The sequence below is a fragment of the Macaca mulatta genome, chromosome 7, assembly GCF_049350105.2.
Source record: "Macaca mulatta isolate MMU2019108-1 chromosome 7, T2T-MMU8v2.0, whole genome shotgun sequence".
In the NCBI taxonomy this organism is placed as follows: Eukaryota; Metazoa; Chordata; class Mammalia; order Primates; family Cercopithecidae; genus Macaca; species Macaca mulatta.
In genome coordinates, this window is record NC_133412.1 from 148,624,627 (window position 1) to 148,646,430 (window position 21,804).

Consider the following 21,804-nt stretch of genomic DNA (forward strand, 5'->3'; position numbering starts at 1 on the left):
AAAGCCAGATTTTCAGCCCTGCCAGCTACGGGTTTGCAATTTTGGTCTATAGAATTTGAGTAGAGACTGGAGCAGCAATCCTGTCTGAACTCCAACAGTGCTTATAGCCTGTGTTGCATCATTAGCGCTTAGCTACTCTTGGTCTTGCTATTCATTAGCTTGTAAATCATTTTTCCTAATTAGATGGGACGTAGGAACAGGTGAGAAATCATGTCTTAAAGTTTGTGTACCTTGAGGGTGCACAGATTTTCAGTAAATACTAGGATAAAGACTAGTTGACTGGCTGATTACTCAGAACTATCACTTTCTGCTTTGATTTTGGAGGAGCAGGTCTGGGGAATTCATTATTTTACCTCACCATTTCAGTTTTCCCCTCTTTGCAAAGAGCTTGGGATTCATCAATGTCCATTAAACTTTAAAATGAAATAGTCCACATAAGTCAGAGATGCAAACCCACTGTATTAATTAGGACTTTTCTAATTGCAAGTAATAGGAAACCCAAATTCAAACTGCCTTGGGTAAGACATAATTTACTGATTCCTATAGCTAAAACCTGCAGAGGTCAGGATAATGTCAGGCATGACTGAATTCAGGAACTCAGGCAATGTCATTGGAACTTGATCTGTCTTTCCCTCCGTGGCTTGGCTCTACTCTTCCTCCCATTAGCTTCACTCTCAGTAGATCACTTTCATGTGGTGGCTTCTGGAAGCTTCTCTTTCCAGCAGATCCACAAAATTCCCAGTCTTATGAGATTTACTTGGGATACGTGAGGATCTCTCAATCAGCCCATTGGCTAGGGCTGGGTGTGTTAATCAGGACTTTTCTAGTTCTGATAGGAAATTTAAATTCAAACTGCCTTAGGCTGAGTCACTTGTCTGTCCCTAAGAGCCAGCGGTAGATCAGCTCCATCCAGCATCCAATGTCTGCATAAAGGACCCAGTTTATGCCTCTCCCTCTAGCCACTCCCAGAGGCAGTGACTATGTAGAGGGGCCTAGTAGGGAGTATGTGACCAGAAGGGAGGCCTTGAAGCTGTGTTCTTATAGCATCCTATATGAAATTGAAAAACTCCATATCAAATAACAGAGAAGACCTAATGGAGATTATAGGTAGGTAGAGGGGACTAAAGACCTCCCAAGTCACCCCTTGGTGCCACCCCTGTAACATATTTAATTTGTGGGGGAAGCAAAGGCCCAGTAGGACTGCTGGTGGCCCAGCCACAGTCCAAAACAGGCCCTAGAGAGGACGAGCTCTAACCACACACCCTAATTATTGGTCCCTGCATACAGATCAGTTTATTTTATCCAGAGCCCCAGCCGAAGACACATCAAGTAGTATTGCCTCTGTTCTATGTTTTGTTCCATATAAACATCCAGACACAGGTCTCATGGGAGAAACATCATGAGGCAGTTTCACAGTCCCTGGCTTTGATCTTTACGCTGTAGTAAAGGTGTCATTGGCCTTTCTAGGGCGGAGAGTCATGCTCTTCCACAAGAGTGTCAAATTACTGCTCATTTTCCAATGTACAGTCTTTCAGGGTCTTGCTTTCCGCTTACCTGCCCACACCAATGCTGTGAGGGAGATTGCTAATGGCGAAGGTGAAAATGGTCAGGCAATGTCATTGGGACTTGGTCTGTCTCTCCTTCTATTAGCCCAATTCTTTTATCCAGCAAGATTTCACTGCACTGGGGAAATAAGGAGAATAAAGTCTCACGCACTCACTCACATGGGAGAGCCGTGCATGTTCGGGTTTGATCAATTGCACGCATCTGTCTCAAGTCTTGTTGTTTCTTTCACTCTGAGCATCTGCACTCCAAGAAGGCATGAACTTTTTTCTTTCACTTCCTTTCTTCTATGGGTGATGACCTGACATCACTCTCAGAAGGAGGCCGAAAGTCGCTGAGTATATAACTCATCACTCCTATCTGGCTTAGGCAGAAGGTAGGGGGCTCGATGGGTACCCAGGAGCATTGGAGGTAGGAGATGCCACCTAGGGAACCCCGTTCTACCTGAGGGCTCTGTGTCTCTGCCTTTGTAGACTGCAGGGCACCATGGATGTCACCTTCCCTCTGGAGTCCCCTTCACCATTTCCTCTCTAGGAGGATGGAAGGTGGGAGTGGGGTTGGCTATTGAAGCTGTAACGGGGAAGAAGGCCACTTGGGGTCTGCTGAGGGCTGGCTCTGCTCACTGCTGTGTCCGGAGTGGAAAGGAGAAGCCCGCTGGAGCAGGGCACAAGCCCAAGGGTCAAACTGTGCCAGCAGCAAAGCAAGCCGCGGTCTCAAGCTGCAGCCCTAGCGGAGGGCAGGCTGGTGCAGCGAGCCGCCTTGGGGCCTAAGGGCGCTGGCGGGGGCCGGTGGGTAGGGGTAGGAGTCCCCAGATGCCTTCATCTCAGCCCATCCTTCTCCACCGAAAAATAAAGCAGGCTGGCGAGATCGCCTCCTCACCCGCTCAGTCCTGAAGTGTCCAAGGATGAAACTGTGCTGAAATTGTCCCTGTCTCTCTCAGTTTGGGGGGAAGCGCCGGGATTGAGGCACATGGTTAACACAGGCTGTGCGTGAAGGGGCTTTTGACTTGTCCCCCGGCCCCGGCCTCTCGCTTCTCTCTCCCAGCGCCGCGGCTGCCTGGCGGGCACAAGCCGAGCGGCGGTGCGCGGGGGGTGCGCTTACATAACCGCTCGCCGCGTCCTGCTTTCTCGCGCGCTCCTGCACCATGGGGTGGCGGAGCCGGGGGACTGGATGGAACCCGGGCCGCCCCCGCGGGGAGAGGAGCGCAAGCGGCAGCGGGAGAAGGGCGCCCAAGGCGGCGGGGGAGGTTAAGGTCAGTGGGTGTGAAGCGCCGGCTCCACACCCCCTCCTCCTCGGTCCCCTCCTTCCCTTCCTCTCCGTCCCCCTCTGACGTCTGGAGCTGGCAGCTCGGCCGGTTCCGCATTCCCGACCCCTCCCCGCCGCCCAGGGGCCGCTATATAGCCGGGGCTGATGCAACCCGTCCCGCCGCCCGCCACAGCCTGCGGGAGGGACGCTCGGCGGCCGCGACGGGGGGCGCTGGCGGCAGCGGACGCTGCAGCGGCGGCGGGGCTGGCGCCGCGGCGGCTCCCGGGCCGGGACAGGCCTGGGCACCGGGCGGAGCTCCGCGGCCGGGCGGCAGCGGCGCGGAGCGGGCACGGCGCCTGCAGCCGGGCCCCGGCCCCGGGGGCGCCGCCTCCGCCCGCAGCTTCTGCACGGTGGGTGCGAGGGCGCGCGCTGGGGGGCGCTGGGCCGGGCCGGGCCGGGCCGGGCCGGGCGGGGCGGGGCGGGGCGGGGCGCGGCGCGGGCACCTGGGACGGCCGCCCCCGCGCGGGCGGAGCGCGAGGAGCCACAGCCCAGCTCCGCGGGGAGGCTCCCGCAGCCCAGGGACCCCGAGCTTTCCCTGCGCCGGGAGCTGCAGCCGGGCCCCTCCCGCGAGGCGCCCGGCAGCCCCAGGCTTCCTTTTGGTTCCCGCCCCGGGACGGGAGGCTCCGTCCGCTCCCTGGGCAGCCGGGGCGCTCCCTCCTTCTCCCTCCCGCGCTCTCCTCCCCTGTCCGTTTGCAGGGAGGTGCTCTCCTCGGGCAGCGGGGAAGGCGGGGTGAGTGGGGAGAAAACTGCCCGCGGGCTGTGCGGGTGGAGATGGAGGGTGAAGGGCCAGGGAGGTGCGGGGTTGGGGTGGGGGTTCGACTGTGGAGGGATGACAAGGACCTGCTGGCAGGGAGGAAGCGCGACTCCCGGAGGACCCGGACCTGGAGGAGAATATTGAGAAGGGCTCTGGATTTCCATCCAATGAAGGCACCTTCTCTCATGGCCATTGCTTTGGAGCTCTGGGCTGGGAAAGGATCTAGGGGTGGCCGGGGTCCCCTTTGGGCTCTCCTGTCTCCCACGCCAGGTTATATAAGGAGGCAAGCAGGCTCCTGTAGGTAACCAGCCTCTCCCTTGCCCAGCCCAGCTTAGAAGGCTCTCCTCTGCTCCTCCCCTCAAAGGAGGTTGTCGAGGGGTAGGGGTGCAGTTGGGGGTGGGAGAGTGTGGGGGTGGAGTGGGCCTTCCACCTGGACCCCTGGACCTTGGGATGGCAGAGCCAGGCTTTGCCTGGGTCAGTGGGAGGAGCAGGGAAGATGAGGAGGCTGGGGAAGATGGGGAGGTCCTGGCTCTTTTGCAGGGATGGAAAGGCTGGTGGAAGGAGAAATCAACCGACCCCCTTGGGTCATCTCCAGTTGCAAGATGTCCTGGCCCTTGCCTAGGGTGCTGCCCTCCCTATTGGAATCCAGGGCGTGGGGCTATGGCCCGACCACGTGTGCTTAGGGCAAATGTGCTCAGGTCTGTATCTCAGAAAGGGCTTGCAGCCTGCTTAGGCGTGTGTACCCAGGCTTAAATCTTGGTGGTCTCTCCCTAGGGTCTTAATTTGAGGAGCATCAGGAATTGGGAAGCTTTGAACCATGTTTGGGTACATTTGTACCCAAACGTCCTTTAAGCCCTTGATAGGAACTGCGTTCACATATCTCCCTTCCCCCCAACCTTCCTTCCCTGAGGGTTTTTAAAAAACACTTCCCATTGCTTTTACCTTTCCAGCAAATCTGGCTGCAGCTTGGATGGATGGCTTATCTTCCTTTGCAGGTTTCTAGGGGAGAGTTTAACCAGGTATCAGGTGTGAGCATGGCTCTGATTTTATATAAACGTGAGGATCCAGGCAGAGAAGCAAAATCTATTCTCATACCTCTGGGTGGTTAAGGTTTTGCCTTGTTTAGAGCAGGGAGGATGGATTTCTCAAAGACTCTTCTGTTCCCTTCTACTTTGGCTTTGGTTCAGAGCTGCAGGCAGCTCCAGAATCTTCCTGAAGAGCTGGGTGCTGTGCGATTTGAAGGGCTGCAGGGAGTCATGGGTGTGTAGACCTCTGGCTTTTCTCCTAGGTTGGCTGCAGTCACCTTCAAGGAGATGTGTTGCAAGGTGGTGATAATGCCCCATAGAAAGGGTTTGGATAAGGGTCTCCCCACTCACCCACTGCCTAACTTTTGCAGCTATTACCAGGGAATGCTCCTCCTGACTGCCTGGGTTTGTTGTCATCTCCCTACCTGTTTGCAGGATGTGTGGGCAGCTTTTCCAACCTGCAGAATCCCTGGCAGGAATGGGCTCTCTGGGCCTCGTTTGTAGTGGGGCTACTGGTGTTGCAATGGGCTGTCTCTCTCAGGGGAGAGTGTCTGTTTCCATCTCCCCTCTGGAAAGAAAGGGGCCAATGCCGACTCTAGGCCGGCCTGCTCTGTATTCATTCAGCCCCAGCTCAACTTGAGCAATCAGAGCCAGGGTTGAGGGCAAGCAACATTCTTTTCTGCCTTTCTGCTGCAGGATGCAGTTTGCTTTTTTTCCATGCGAATGAATTATGTTTGAAACCGAAATGGGAGGAAGAGAAAAATGGAGTGAGTGTGTATGGGTATGTGTGTGTGCATACCTATATAGGCAGGGGAGGGCAGCAGGCACATTATTTTTCCATTTTCCTTTAATTAAGGCTCTGTGGAGGTGTGTTTGAAAACAGAGGGTCTCCTATGCCTTTGAGGAGGGTGAGAACACTGTTTTGGCTGCATCCCGGGCCATATGCAGTGTATGGTGGCCAATGAAACCGGGCCTGGCTCGTTCTGTTGCTTGTCTTGGCAGTCGGTTCCGTGGCTTGTATTACCAACTCTGGAACTTAGGGACTGCCAAGCTCCATGTGCCTGTGTATGTGTGTGTGCGTGTGCATGTGTGTGCACACGCGTTCTTGTGTGTGTGTGTGTGGTTTGGCCTCTCGAAACTCAGCAGAGACAAATGCCTTAGTGACCCAGTCTTGGAATTTTCAGCCTGTGTTTCTTTGCGTATTGCTGGCTGTGGGAGGCCTGGCCAGAGCCCACCATTCTTAGTTGTTGTTGTTTTTTAGTCTATTTTCTTGCTGCAGCCCACGGGATTTGGTTGCGGAGCTCCATTTGCAAAGCTTCAGCTGGCCAATGGCATTTTTAAAAAAGAGACCAGGGCGGTTATCACACCTTGTGTGTGTGTCTGTGTTAGGTGTGGTACTGTTAACCCCTGCCAGCCACCAAGGACCAGAACTGGCGTGAAGCCGAAGGGGGAATAGAAAGCTCGTCCAGTAGCTGTACGCTCCCAGCTTCCTCTTGCTGCCTGGGTTAAAGATTCCTGGCAGAGATAACTTCATATGTATTTACTGAGCACCTACATTAGGCAGAGCACAAAGCTGTGTTATAGGCAAGGCCCTGGAAGCATTTCTCTGGTCTCCAGGGAAAACCAGGAGTTTCCTGGGGGTTGGTTCCAGGTTCTCCTATGGCTGGGATGGCTGTGCAGGGATCACGGCTGCCAGTGTTCAGTGGCTTCCCTTGAACCCAGCTACCCCTCCTTGTCTTCTTAGGAAGCAGTGCAGGGATGGAGTAGATTAAACGGCACAGGAGATGCTGGCTGTCTGCCTCGGGGCAGGAATGGAAACTAGTTCTTGATGGCACCTTGTTGCCAGTGTCTGTGCAGCCGTGTTCTGGCCTGCAGGGTGGAGGAGACCTTAGAGGAAACCGAGGCCAAGGGCAGGTGCTGGGCCCCATTTCTGCACCTTCTACCCAGCCCTGACCTGGCACCCTTTGTTTCTGTTCTTCAGTCAACTGCCAGGATGCAAGATGGTCCTGCCCCCTTGGGATTTAGAGCTGGAAAGTGGGAGAGCAGAGAATCCTCTGGGGAAAATCCTCTTCATGGCTGCAGGAAAGAGAGACTAGTCCAGAAGGGACCCTGAGGGGTCATCTGGCACTGGTGCCCCTCCAGGAAGGAAGGCCCTGGTGGCCACACTGACTTCACACTTACTATGTGCAGGCAGTGTTCCAGGTACTTTCCAAGTATTAACTAATTTAATCCTCTTGACAGTTATACAGGGCAAATAACATTGTTATTCTTACTTTACAGCTGAGGAAAGAGAGGCACAGAGAGGTTAGGGAACTTGCCCAAGGGCACACAGCCAGTAAGGGACAGATCTAGGATTCACACTCAGGTGATCTGGCTCCCAAACCGCCACTCTTAACCCCACCTTCTTCTTGGCCTGCAGAGCTGGGGACAGCCATCTGAAGAGAGCCTTTTGCTGCTCGCCTGCACTCTCAGTCTTGGAGCCCTCCCCGCATCATCTTGCTTCTCACCTTCTGGATCTCCTTGACTTTTGGAAGCTGCGTGACCTACGTCATTCAGATTCCAAGAGAGAGGTCATCCTGGGTGACTCCTTAGCTCCAAGAAGAGGCTTTATGGTTGATTCTCCAAGATTAATGGTAGCAGGTACTATGCGCCATGACCACTGGCCTGGCACTTTTCTAACCTTCTCTGTGGACTCCTGCCCTCTGCATCCTGCTCTCTTCTGGGAATCTTCCCAGGCTTTAGCTCCCAAGATCTCCCACTTCTCTTGTTGAGTCTCAATCGCCATTGCCCATGCCCTGCCCTCAACTGTAAACTCCCTCCCTCCTTGACTTATCACTCTCACCTCCACGTTCTCTTAGCACCAGGCCTTGAGCCTTAGGCCATCTGCACCCACGTGCATACCCATTCTTATTCCTCATGGCAGCCCAAGCCAGCTGCTGGCCTGGAGGGGAGCTTACCTTCTCAAAGAGGCCCAGGAGTTTTATAGCCTCCTTGAAACCTTTGTTTCTATGGACAGAAAGTTCATGATGCAGATGCTAAGTTTCTCTTAACCTCTTTTTATTTACCTGTCTTTGCCATTCTGGATGAAAATGCTGATTTTTGGGCACTTTCTAACAAGAATGGCCCTTATAAATTTGACTCATAAAACAAGACTGTTATTTATTTATAGACACTTCCATTAAAAAAGATTTAAGGACCGGGCATGGTGGCTCACGCCTGTAATCCCAGCACTTTGGGAGGCCGAGGCGGGCAGATCACCTGAGGTTGGGAGTTCAAGACCAGCCTGATCAACATGGAGAAACCCCGTCTCTACTAAAAAATTAGCCAGGCATGGTGGTGCAAGCCTGTAATCCCAGCTACTTGAGGCTGAGGCAGGAGAATCACTTGAACCCGAGAGGTGGAGGTTGTGGTGAGCCGAGATCATGCCATTGCACTCCAGCCTGGGCAACAAGAATGAAACTCTGTCTCAAAAAAAAAAAAAAGATTTAAGGCGTTAGGTTTGTGCAAAAGTAATCACGGTTTTTGCCATTAACCTAATATCTTACAGATTTACATACAAAAAAATGAGAGAAGAAAACCAGAGGAAAAAGCTTAATAAGTTACCTTTAGCTTTTCTTTTGGCTGAAATGATACTTCATATTAGTATCTCCCAGGAGGCTCTATTTCCTAGACTTGAAATGTTTTGTGGCTTTTCTTCTGCTTGTACAAGGCAGTGCCCTAACTGTGTGCCCACAGGCCACTGAGGAAGAGTAGAGACTACAGCTATCAGACCTTTTTTTTTTTTTTTTCAAGTTCTTTCCTCTTAGATCCATCTGGTCCCCATTTTCTTCAAGCTGGCTTTTGGGGAGCTGCATCATAATCTTAGGATCAACAACAGCTTAGGGTCTACTGTGACCTTCTGAACCTCATCTATCTGATTCATGCCTTGCTAGTCAGTCGCCATCTTGGATGTGTGCTTCACCCAGCTTTCCTTCACTGGCTGACTTCCAACTTATTCCTGGTCAGTGTCCCGCATTGCCAAAGTCTTCTTGGATTCCAGGCCTATATTTTGAGGCACAAGCCCCATTTCCCAGTGTTGGTGTTCTGCCAATGTATAGAGCTTGCTCCTTATTTATGCCCCCTAGTTACTCATGGAGACACCGAGGATGTTTATCTGCCTTTCAGACCTCCTGGGCCCTGAAGGGAAAAAACTCTGGGTTCTTCTCCTGAAGCTTTTAGTGCGTAGTTCTTCTTTTCCTACTAAATTGTTTCCGTATGGAACAACCAGTGTGGGAGATGATTTCACCTCTTGTCATCCTTCCTAAGTCTTCCTTGAAGTGGGTAAGTCCCTTCTGGATGTTATTGGTTCCTTGCCGCTGCCACCTCCACTGCCCCCCTCCCCCTTTTTATAGATCCTTAAATCACATCAAATTGTTTTATTTTTCAAATCACTAAAGTTGCCTTTCTGCCTTAGATTGTCAGCCAGCTCTTTGCAGTTAATGAGGATCCAATTATGAAAGGCAGCTGCTCAGCTCCTCCATCTTCTGTGCCCCCCTACCAGAGATGTTTAGGATGACTTCCGGCTGGTGAATGTCAGCTGCTGTGGTTGTCTCCTAGGAATGGCATGGCTGAGGGCTTTGTGGTTTGTATCTGAGCAGTTAGGGGGCTCTTTTATAGGGGGCGGAAAGATAGGGGACTTTTGCTTCTACAAAGGAAAGACTAGTGCCTCGTCTCCCGGGTGAGGCTTGTCACTGGGATGGATTCACAGGGGAACAGGAATGGCAAAATTTAGGGGGCCCCACTCCCAGAGGGTGGCCGCCCCTTCAGGGGGTTCCACAGTAGCAGAAAATTCGTTATATTTTGGGATCATTTGTTAGTGTCTCATTTCTACCATCTGTGTGAGAATAAACAGAAGTTGCAAACAGCCTATCATTCCCGGAACAGAATGGGGTCTGGCTTCCATCTCCCAGAGATGGAAGGTTTAGGCAGGGAAATACACAGAAGCCTCTGGAGTGTTTTTCTTGGGGTCTACTGTGGGAATGAATAACTTGGAGGTGAAATTACAGCCTGATAATGAGCATCTAAGCTTCCAGAGACGGATTCTTACCCCATTTGCTGAATTTTGCTCTGCTGTGAATTTGCTGTCATTTGTTCATTCATTTATTTACTTAGTTCTTACTTCAACAAGTATTATTGGTGACCTTTTCTGCGCCAGAAATGATGCTAAGCACTGGGGTCACCTGGGCGACAACCAGCCGTGACTGCTGCTTACCACCTGGAATCACCGCGCTGCTGGCCACATGGCCACATGGTTTGTTCCCGGCACAGTTTTGCTACAAGGAATAGGTCTTCCTGCTGGCTCCTTCCCTGTTCTCCTTAGAGGAGGCCAGGGGAGACATGTAGCTCATCTACAGTGCCCCGGAGCAGCCTCCTACGTGGCAGGCTGCGGCCCTCTCTGCATTGCAGGTTCCATTCCAGAGGGCTGAGAGAAGGCTCTCTTACTGCACTAGGCTCCAGTCCAGTTCAGAGTTTGGGGGAACAGAGGACATTGAACACCCACATGCAAGAGGTCTCAGGGGCTATTTCTATGTCTGGGCTGCCACACAGGCTACCATGGAGTTATTCAGGGAACTTCCTAAACCTGGATCTCCATGGGGGGTGGAGGGTCCTCTGTGCACGACAGTGACCCTCTACTATGGGCTGGTGTCTGAAAGCCCATCATGAGAAAGTCATTCCTTCTGCTGAAGGCATCATTACCTATTGGACCCCAGGAAGGGAAACAAAAAAGGCAGAGTGAGAAAGCTTTGGTCTAAAACCCTGGGACCAGGAGTCGAGCCGTGGCTCCAATCCTCTGCAGCTGTGTGACCTTGGGGAGGCCATTTAGCCTCTCTGAGCTTTAGTTTCCTCCTGTCAAAATGAGGATGTGGTTTAGATGAGCACAGGGCCTCCTTCAGCTCTAAGACTGTAATTCAATGTGATTGAGTCTCACACCTTTTTCCGATGGCCCAGGGACACTGGGTGAAGGAAGTAGAGAAAGGATGTGAGTGGGAAGGTGTGCTAAGAGGACCAGATGTGGGAAGTACAGTAGTTAGAGCACAGATAGAGGAGCCTGAGGATACCAAAGAAAAACTCTGGGGCAAGCCAGGGAGCTATGGGCAGAGGCTTTATGACCGATGCAGCAGGCATACTGAGGATGAAACGGCAGGTCCACTTCCCATTCCCAGGCACCTTGCTTTAGACACCTTGCTTTAGACAAAGGGATGGCCAGTGGAAACCTTTGTGCTTGAGGATACAAATTACTCACATACTTTTCCTCTTAGAGAAATAGAACTTATTGGGAAATAGACTCTGGACTTGGACAGGGAACCAAATTTCACCTTCGAAAGTGAAATGGAGATGGAGAATATGACTTGCACTTGTGGCCAAAACAGGTTCATGAATGCCCCTCTCTGGAATGATCTAGACCTGGGAAGTGGAATGGGGACAGGTGGTTGTCAAGGGTCACCCTCCAAGGCCACTCCTGCGGGAGACAGAGAGCCCAAGAACCGTGTGGCCATCTGAGTAGATTAACTGCCCAGCAGAGAAGCCTTGTCCGATGGACATCAGATCTTCCCTCTTCTGCCAAATACATCTCTCTCCATGGGAAGAGACAGGTAAAGATGGAAGGATAGGCCAAAGATTTTCCCTCAGGAGTGCTAAGCCAGTGAGGATTTTGATTTTATGGCCCTAGGCAGAAAGGTGAGAAGAGGGAGAAACGATTTCCTTTCCAGGACTAGAATCTAAGAGCAGTTTCGTACTAACATGCTACTTATAAGGCTGCTCCAAAGCTAAGACTGCACATCTGACCTCCATATTCCTAGGGCCTGCTGGCTCATAGTAGGTGGTCAGTAACTGGATGGATGGGTGGGTAGGAGGAGCCCTTCAAGGGACTGGCTTTATTGGCAGACCAGCTTTCTTCACTGCCATCTGTGCCTTGAAATGACCGTTTCTTCCCCATGAGCTTCCCCCAGTAAAGGGAAGAATTCCCTTGGTGTTGACCTGTCTAATTTACATCCTTCTTCCATGTCTGAATCTGTCTTCCCTCGTACACCTTTTTGGTCTGGCACAGCTGGAATATGTGTTTGCTCTGAGAATGAAGAGACCATGGAGGTAGCCAGGTGTGGTGGCTCACGCCTATGATCCCAGCACTTTGGGAGGCTGAGGTGGGTAGATCACTTGAGGCCAGGAGTTCAAGACCAGCCTGGCTAACATGAGGAAATCCTGTTTCTACTAAAAATACAAAAATTAGCTGGGTGTGGTGGCACGTGCCTGTAATTTCAGCTACTCGGGAGGCTGAGGCAGGAGAATTGAGGCGGAGGTTGCAGTGAGCCGAGATCGCGCCACTGCACTCCAGCCTGGGCAAAAAAAAAAAAAAAAAAGGGGGGGGAGGGCATGAGGGCATGGAGGAGTTTTCTGGTACTGGGTTTCACACGGAAAGCACATGCTAATTAATTCCACCTGCTTTGCCTCAGTCCCTTCCTCATAGATATCACACATACTCACCTTTAACTTAGCTTTGCTTCATCTCCTATTCACGGTGTCTTAACAAGTATGCAGAATAGGATGTGTGATTGGAGGGGAGGCACCATGCCAGACCAAAAATAGCTTCCTCTGAAACAGGTGTGAAGGTGCTTGAGGTTCCGCCGTTATAATTCACTCTCTTCAGAGACTGTATGCTGCCATTGAAATCCCAGCTCCACCAGTTTTAACTGTGTACAACCTTGAGCAAATTATCGTTCTAAGCTTGGCTACTTCCTCTGTGTAATGACCTCTGATCCAGCCTAATGGGACTGACTACAGGATTACTGTGGGGCCTGGCACAGAGCAAAGGCTGAATACATGTTGCCTATGACTGGGTCAAGCATTGCCTTCAAAATAAAAAAGGCAGACACTCCTGGCAGTGCCAAGGGTGACCTTGGTGTGAGTTAATTGAGCAACTTTTCCTCTGTAACAGGAAGGACTTTACGGCAGGAAGAGTAGCTGGGTGGGAAAGGGATTCAGGGGAACAGTGGTGAAAGAAGTGACAGTCCTGGCAAGACGAGGGGCTTGAGCCCTCCTGGAGCCCCTGACCTGGCTGACTGTCCTGCTCTTTTCCTGCCCACTCCAGGCTGGCCTGCCGCTCCTCCTGCTATGATGCCTGGGCAGATCCCGGACCCTTCGGTGACCGCAGGCTCCTTGCCAGGGCTTGGCCCCCTGACCGGACTCCCCAGCTCGGCCCTGACTGTGGAGGAGCTGAAATACGCTGACATCCGCAACCTCGGGGCCATGATTGCACCCTTGCACTTCCTGGAGGTGAAACTGGGCAAGAGGCCCCAGCCCGTGAAAAGTGAGGTGAGCGAGTCTTTTACCCCTGGCAGATTCCAGGTCTGGCCCTAAACCCACTGTGGGACCTTAACCTTGCTATTCAAAGTGGAGTCTGAGGACCAGTAGCATCCATACCACCCCGGGGTTATCAGAAATGCGGAATCCCAGGCCTCGCTCCAGGCTTCTGAATCAGAATCTGCATCTTAACAAGATCCCCCAGGGATTCGTGGACATGTTAACACTGGAGAAGCACTGGGCCAGGGGAGGATATTTAACCTGTCTCTGGTTCTCCGAGGGGCGGGGGAAGAGTGATAATAGTAACAGTAATGAACAGCAATATCTCGGCCATCTCTCTGGGGTGGTGGGTGGATCAGGGGAGATAATGGGAGCGGGAATGTGTACATGTTTTGAAAAGTAGACAAGAGAATGCCAATATTAGGTTAGCTTTTAAAATTATCATTAGTCACATCATAACCTCCACCCCTCTTGGCCCTTTCTGCAGCTGAACCAGGGAACTTGGAGGAAGAGCAGTGCGGCCTCCCTTCCCAAGCAGCTGCCAGAGCCGGGCATGGCCTCAGTCAGCCAGCAGTGTCCGCCTTAGATGGCACTTGCCCAGGACCCACACGTGGAGCACCCACATGTGGCATTTGCAAGGGACCCCTCCTCGGGTCCGTTGTACCTGCAGCTCTCATGAGCCCTTTCCTCAGGGCACTGGTGAACAGCAGCAGTCCCCGGCATGGCCGAGGATCTATGCAGGGCATGCCCCCGGCTACTTGCCCAGGGCTGGCCGTTTGTCTGAAGGCCTGCCCCCGCAAGGTTCCCAGCAGTGCCGTTTCTACAGAGGCCTGCCAGAGTAGCTGCCCCCTGGAAAGGAGGAGCCTGTGGTGGGAGGTGGGGAAGAGGCTGGGATGGGGAGGGCACAGAAAGCGGCTGAGCAGCTGGGAATAGCAGCTGTGCTTGGAGGGAGGGTTCACAGGCAAAGGTGAGCCTGGGGGGAGCTCGGGGGGCTGAAGTGCTGGAAGTGCTAGAGAGAGAGGGCTTTCTGCATGGAGAAGGGTGTCTGGGTAACCGCAGGGGAGAGCTGGGGATATTAGGCAACTATTTCTCAGCTCCCCTTCTCCTGACAGGTATCTAAAAACTGCAGAGGACTGTTGGGGGCTTGGCTGTGGTGGCAAACTGGCCATTTGCAGGCTGGACCTGGCTCTCAGATGTATTTTGTTTGGCCAGCTCAGTGTTTTAAAAGAAACGCGAACCCACATTTCACTTGAAAATTTTGATTAAAAAATTGGAAGATCTCGTCATACACTGCCCTGTTCTGGCATGGCAATGGTTCAGTGGGGGTGGACGGAGGTACTTTACTGTTTCCTCTTTCCAGTAGGCCACAGGCCCCTGCACCTCCCTGTTATTCTTGATCCTGCTTATATTGTTGGTTTTGCTTTTGCTACTACCATCTGTCTTCATTTACCTCTACTGCCTGGACCCTGTTAGCCGTTTGTGCTCAAGACACGTGGATGAGGTCCATCATAGGTGCCAACTAAAGACTGTGGATTACAAGATGTGAGTTGACTGTGATTATATTCTTCTGAATTGATCTTGAAAGCCAATGTGTTGTTGGAGCACTTCCCAGCTTATTTAGTGTTCTGTCTTCATGATGCAGGGTCCTTGTCTTTTGGCCCTCTGCTCCTCACCTTCCCAGGTCTGTAACTTGAGAGCATCTGTTTCTGGGTCATTCCACAGTAAAATTGCCATTTGGAGCCAATAGCTGAGCAGTTTCATGGGCACTAAGGCTGTGCATGGGGTTGATGAGGAGCCAGGTGTCTTAGGCAGAGGTGGCCAAGCTGAGATTCGCCTGGGGGGCTGAGTTACCACCTCTCTCCTCTGCAAAAGGCACTGGAGGAACTCTTCCCTTTTTTTTTTTTTTTTTTTTTTTGGAGAAGCCACTTTTATTTGGGTTGGGTATTTTTACATTTTACACCACCCCCAAATTGGTGGCATCTGCCCTGTACCCAACAGTGACATGCTGTCCTCACAGGCACCCACAGACGTGCACCATCCAGGCCGTGAAAATAACAAGCCGTTTTTAGGGCATATTTGCATGTCCTCTCCCTCGCTGTCAGACTGCAGTGTTGTGGGGGCGAAGAGGCAGATGGAGCAGCGAGATTGTACCGATGTAGAGGGATGCCAGCCCTGCACTGTGAACCCACCTCCAAATGCCTCCTAGGTCAGATCCCCAGGGGCTGGGAGAGCTAATTCTTAGAGTAACTAAAACCTAAAGGGGGGTGGGGAAAGAAACTTGCAACTGAAGAATCTATGGTCTAAAGATTTATTTGCATATGGCAAACTGCCTTGAGTGGATTTTCATATTGGCATTTTAGACTAGTAAAAATTTCTTGAATAATAATCAGATACTAGCTCATTAAGCATTTAATATGTCCCAGGACCTGCACAAAGTACTTAACATGCATGACTTCATTCATTCCTTATTCAGTCCTGGAGTCCAGGTTACCCCCATATTAGAGAAGAGTTTGAGGTCTAGGGAGGGAGTTCAGTCACTCAGGGTCACACTGCTGGGAAGTGATAGCACTGGGGCCCGGTGTGCCGCCATTACAGCCGGGTGTCACTTGTGCTGAGCTAAGTCCTAGTCATGGTACTAGGTCTCTTTGTAAAGTACCTCATTTACGCTGCACAAGTACCCTCTGAAGTAATTAGTGTTGTTATTGTTGTTGTTATATCCACATTACAGATGAGGTCAACAAGGCTGAGGCAGGTCCAAGGTCAGTAGCTGGGAAATGAGCTCAGGCAGTCTGTCTTGAGCCCACATGCTGTGTGGCCTCCCATGCCTCTAATACCCCTCCCAGACTTCTAACCAGAGCTCTGTTGAGCTGGGGAGGTTGGATGAACCTGGCCCCGGAATATTCGATCATTTTTATGACATTGCCCGGTGAGTGCTGAGCCCTTCAGTTCTGCAGCCTCATTGTCTCCTAGTCCCTAGAGAGAGAGAGAGAGAGAGAGAGAGAGAGAATGGGAGAGAGAGAGAGAGCCAGCTGAGCCGCCGTGCAGGCAGCTCTGTCAGAGGTGGTTCTTGGGCTGTTCGCCTTGCAGAGGCCAGCAGTCTCCTGGGCTGTATCCAAACGAACGGAGCAATTCAGTAAAAGAAAATGGGAGGAATTAAGTTCAATGACAGGTTTTGTGAATTATAAAGTGCTTTGTGCTGATGTCGTTATTATTACATGGTCAACACATGACGTTAAACTGTTTTGGTGCCAACTGCTTGCCTGCAGTCCGTTTGTTCAAGCCATATTTGTTAAGCATCTACTATGTGCTGAGCACTGCACCAGGCGCTGGGAACCGAACTGCAGATAAAAGAGTCAAAGCCTTGCATCTCTCGGCGCTATATATTGCAGTGAGGGCATCCAAAAGTAAGCAAATTAATACACAATATATAAGGTGAGTTCGTGGTCAGCACAATGAAGAAAAATTAAGCAGACCAAGGACATGGCAGTGGCAAGACTGCTCATTTTGATGATTGGCCAGGGACTCTGGGAACATCATTTCCTGGGTTGTGGAATTTTTAAAGCTGTTGCTTCTTTCTCCTTTCTTTTCTAGTATTCCCTTTCAGGACAGCTTTGCTCTCTGGCTTTCTCCAGAGCTTTCCTTCCTTGACTTTTCCTCTGTAGCCCCTCACAGCTGGACTCCTCCACCAACCAGTCCCTATTGGCCTGAAGATCTTGGCCCTTCCCAGGTCATCTCCCAGGGAGCTGTGGCTGTGGTGGTCACACCCTGCCTCTGGGTCTGGAATGCATTTTCAGTTGGGAGGGGAGGGAGGCCCGAAGCCCCACCCTTGCACACACACATACACACACCAGACACTTTCTAATCAACCTGCTAGACAGGACCCCTCACCCTCTGGCCACCTCTCCGTGCTCTAGAGGGAACTCAAGAGTTCAAGGGAGGCTAAACTGGATGACCTTTCAGGAAAGAGACTGCACACTGGCATTCCAGGGGCAGGCGTCGGCCTGCAGATGAATCTTGTTCACAGGGTGGTTTGCTTTTTCTTTCTTTTTTAACAAAATCACAGTGTGGTTTTCTTTTTTAAAAAATTGAATGAATTGCCATATTTAAAAGCCAGGAAATGTGGACTTTCTGGCTTCTTTTAAAAAACCAGAATATCTAGCCACTTAAAGCCACACCCTTAGACGCAACAAGAGGTTGGAGCTGAGGAGCAGATGCCTGCTGTATTTGTGTACAGCCTTGAGTTCACCGCAGTCCCCACTACTCACTGATGTCTTACCCCCAGCCCACTTCACACGGTCTGTGTTGCCAACCTGATTTTGAGTCTGTGTCCCATATTTATGTCCCACGGACCTTGCTTGTTGGTTTGAACATTATGAGCTGTGTCAACTTGGCAAGTCACTTAAACTTTCTATTCCTTGATCGCTCTACTTCCCAGTTCTTATCTTCAGCCATTGTTCATTAGATTTTGCTATTTCTGAATTTCATTGACTTCAGGCAGAAAAAAAGAAAATACAACAAAAATCAAACCAATCATTCCAAAATGTGACTGGTCATCAAAACACTTTGGGAAATTTCTTAAAAAATATAAATTTCCAGACCCCACCCCAGGCCCATGGAATCAGAATCTCCGAGGGTAGAGGCCTGGGAAGTTGTATAGCTAGTAGGCTCAGAGATGACTCAGCTACTTTTGGGAATGTGACTCTAAGTGGTTTCTTCCTGTCCTCAGGCTCTTCTGATCCTTATTAGGGAGCTTTCTGAGGGTGTCACCCTGAGGAATCGGTGTGTATGTATCATCAGCAACTGCCCTTTCCAACACAGGGCAGCTTCCTGTGTGTATTCCACACAGGGACTGGATCCGTGTCCTCATCATTTTCAGAGATGGAGAGGAGACTTAACTGTCTGTGAATTTCACATTGGTGACTTCCTGTCTTCTCCAGGGCCCCTGGATGAAGTGTGAATAGGAATCCATGGACCATAGAGCGGCCTTGGAAGCCGTGTTCACTCAGCCCCAGGTGGTCTTCCCAGACTTTGTTCATAACAGAGACCAAGACGTGCATCCATGTTTAGCCTGAGCAGAAAAAGTTGCCCCAAACCAGCTGATGTGCTGGGTAAATGTTGGCCTAAGCGCGCTTGTGTTTTTAGTGATTTGAAACGTAAAGGCAGCCCACTGACATTTTTTAGCAAGCTTTGCATAATTGGTTTTTAATTGTGGCTTTTGGAATAGCATTGGCCTTCTTCCCCCTGACTCAGATGCTTTTTTTGTCTCATACTTGTTTGGCAGAGAGGTCCAATCTGTCCTCTCTTGGAACAGAATCTCCCAACTCATCTTTGAAATCTGTAATTTCCACTTTAGTTCCGTTACTTTGTTAGCACATTTTCAAAAGCTGTTAGCTTAAAAAAAAATTTAAAGTTGAGGGAGAATGAGTGATAGTTAAAGGCAGCTATGAGTGTGTTTAACATTGGCCTCTGTGGTGTTTAGTCTTATTTGATACCATATCCAGAGCATTCACAAGGGTTCTGAGGCTTTTATTTAAAATCAGAAGTTGGTCACACCCAGTGTTATCCTAGCACAGGGTCCCTTAGAGAGGTGGTGGTGAGGATGTGGCTGGATCTCTACGTCCTTAGCAGAAATCAGACACCTCTGAAAAGCTCAGGAAGCCTTACGGCTTCTTAGGTTTTCTATTAATATCTTAAAGTGAGGATGATAATAATACCTACCTCTTAGTGTTGTTATGATTTTTTTTTTTTTTTTTTGAGACAGGTTCTCACTCTGTTGCCCAGGCTGGAGTGCAGTGGCACGATCTTGACTCACTGCAGCCTTGACCTCCTGAGCTCAAGCAATCCTCCCACCTCAGCCCCCTGAGTAGCTGGGACTGCAGGCACATGTCACCAGGCCTGGCTAATTTTTGTATTTTTTGTAGAGATGGGGGTTTCGCCATGTTGCCCAGGCTGTTTGTGGACTCCTGGGCTCGAGCGATCCTTCCATCTCAGCCTCCCAAAGTGCTGGGATTACAGGTGTGAGTCACCAAGCCCTGCTGTTGCTATGATAATGAAATGAACTAATGCTGCTAAAGGTTTCATATGATGCCTGGCACTTACTAAGACACAGATGTAAGGTAGGCTTGTGACTCACTTTTCAAATGTGTTGACCATGCAAGGTAGTTTTTATAATTGAATCAAAAACCTGTTTCATGGGCTTGTATTGACCTGAGGGTATTTTGCCCTTGGAAATGGTGGGTGGTCTGAGGTGTTGTGGGAGCAGGGCACATCCAGGCTTCCTAACCAGAGGGGCTGCTTCTGGGGCCTGGGAAGAGCTCTGGGCTTGGGTGCAAGTTCTTGGTTCAAAGTCTGGCTCTCTCACTCATTCCTAGCATAACCTTGGAAAAGTTAGCTCGTTTCCTCATCTGTAACAGGAGGAAATCCAAACTGCCCTTTCCAAAGTAGTGCAGCTTCCTGCACATACTCCACATGGCGACTGGATCCACGTCCTCATGATAGAGCTTCACCATGAAGATTAAATGAGATGCTGTGTGAAAGATGACCTTGACTGTAGTGCAGTATGTCCATAAATTACCTTTGTTAGAGACTGATTCCATGTGTAGTGAACTACCTATTCTGACAGCACTGGGCTTTCTAAAGTGTTAGCCTATGACCTGGGTTTCAGGGAAGCAAGCAGACTTTCCAGTTTCTGGTTGTTTATGCAGTTTAGATGCAGCTGGAGTTTTAGTTATCATCACAAACTATAAATGAGAAGGCTCTTCAAGCCTCTGTTTTCCCCTAAGCTGCCTTCTGTGACCCCTTATCTTGTTTCCTGTGGTGTTAATGTCATCGATGGATTCCCATCAACCATCAGCTTTTTTAGCAGCCTTAAGATGGGCTGTCAACCCTTCTGTCAATCCTGCCATCTTACTTTGATGTTTCCAGGTCCACTGGCAACATGGACTCAGAGTTGGGAAACTGAGTCCTCTCCTGGGGGAGGCTCATCTGACTGAACAACTGTGAAGCCATTTAAATCTTTCTTCCTTCTACTGTGCCCAAAAGGCACAAGGCAACCTGGCCTGAGGTTGGAGCATGGAGATCTAGAGGAACTTACGGATGGATTCAGGCAGGATGTGAAAGTGCTGGGAGTGAGGGCCTGGGCCTCCTCTGGGTTTAGCCACCCCTCGAGGTTGTGTACAACCTGCCATATGCTGGGGCTCATTGACTGTGCTCTGCTCTGTGACTGCAGGGTCCCCTTTCACTGAGCATAGTGCATGTGTATGCTCTGACAAACTTCTCTGTGGTTTGCCTCTGTAGTCCTCCCTACGCCCTACCAACTCCCCAACCCCCGCAAATAAAAACCCTTGCCTTTTTGGAGGCAATGTAGCAAAGCAGGACTGCTGCACTGGAATGGTTTGGCTCTGGAGAGTTCACTAGATGTTTGAAATTCAATTTCATACCTTGTAAAATTAGGGGGAACAGACCCCTACCTAGTACCTAGTACCATATCCATAAATTATCTCAAAATGGATCAAAGAACTAAATTTAAGAGTGAAAACTAGAAAACTCTTAGAAGACAACAGCCATAAATCTTTGTGACCTTGGATTAGGTAGTGGTTTCTTAGATTTTACGCCAAAAATAAAAGCAACAAAATAAAAAATAAATTGGACATCATCAAAATTAAAAACTTTGGTACTTCAAAGGAGACAAAGTAAAAAGACAATCCACAGAATGAGAGAAAATTTTTGCAAATCGTAGATCTAATGAGGGACTTGCATCTGGAATATATAAATAATGATTACATGTCAATAATAAGACAAATAACCCAGTAGAAAAATGGGCAAAGGATCTCAATATTCATTTCTCCAAAGAAAATATATAAATGGTGAATAAGCACATGAAAAAATACTCAACATCATAGCCATCAAGGAAATACAAGTCAAAACCATGATGAGATACTATTTTGCACCCACTGGGATGACTATAATGGAAAAAGATAATAACAGATATTGGTGAGAATGTGGAGAAGCTGTCGTCATGAACTGATTGTGGGAATGTAAAATGATGCAGCCACTTTGGAAAACAGTCTGGTGGTTCCTCAAAGGGCTAAACAGAGTTCCCATGCGATCCAGCAATTTCACTCCTACATATATACCCAACAGGAAGGAAAACATGTCCACACAAAAACGTACCTGAACGTTTATAGTGGCATTATTCACAATAGCTCCAAAGTGGAAGCAGCTCAAATGTCCATCAATTGGTACATGAATAAATAAAACATGGTCTATCTATACAATGGATTATTATTTAGCCATAGAAAGGAATGAAGAACTGATACATGCTGTAATATGGATGAACCTTGAAAATGTTATGCTGCGTAAAAGAAGCCAGCCACAAGAGACCACATACTGTGTGGTTCCATTTAGATGAAATGTCCAGAACAGGCAAATTCATAGAGACAGGAAGTAGAGCCAGTTGCCTAGGGGTGGGGAGATGGGAGGAGTGGGGAGTGATGCCCAAGGGATATGAGGTTTCTTTTGGGGGTGATGAAAATGTTCTCAAATTGATTTTTGTGATGGTTGCACAACTCTGGATATAATACAAGTTGGCGAATTGTACACTTTAATGGACAAATTGTATGGCATGTGTGAGTTTGATCCCAATAAAGCTCTTTTAAAAATGGAGAAGAAGAATATCTGCCTTACAGGGTTGTGGGGAGGCTGAAAAGGAATAATGTATGCAAATCCCCCAGTGTGTAGCAATGTTCCAGAATTAGTTGCTAGGGTTATTAAAATCCCCTTTTAGACCAGTGGCAGTGAAGAAGCCTTTTTTCCTTTTTA

General features: G+C 49.8%; 1 protein-coding gene across 5 annotated transcripts in view; it reads left to right on the forward strand.

Annotated features, from left to right (window-relative positions):
* Positions 1–2,431: 2,431 nt before the first annotated feature.
* The window catches only part of JDP2 (Jun dimerization protein 2), a 43,121-nt gene continuing 23,748 nt past the window's right edge, over positions 2,432–21,804 (forward strand). Inside the window, exons 1-2 of one of the 5 annotated variants that reach the window (XM_028851699.2) lie at positions 2,432–2,528; positions 12,773–12,996. In XM_028851699.2, coding sequence (XP_028707532.1) covers positions 12,796–12,996 — 201 coding nt within the window. In that variant the 5' untranslated portion in view covers positions 2,432–2,528; positions 12,773–12,795. Of the gene's footprint in view, positions 2,529–2,662; positions 2,816–2,987; positions 3,219–3,318; positions 3,599–3,672; positions 3,796–12,772; positions 12,997–21,804 lie in introns of those variants that run through there. The other 4 variants (XM_015144150.3, XM_028851700.2, XM_015144151.3 and 1 more) reach the window with 4 other exon arrangements.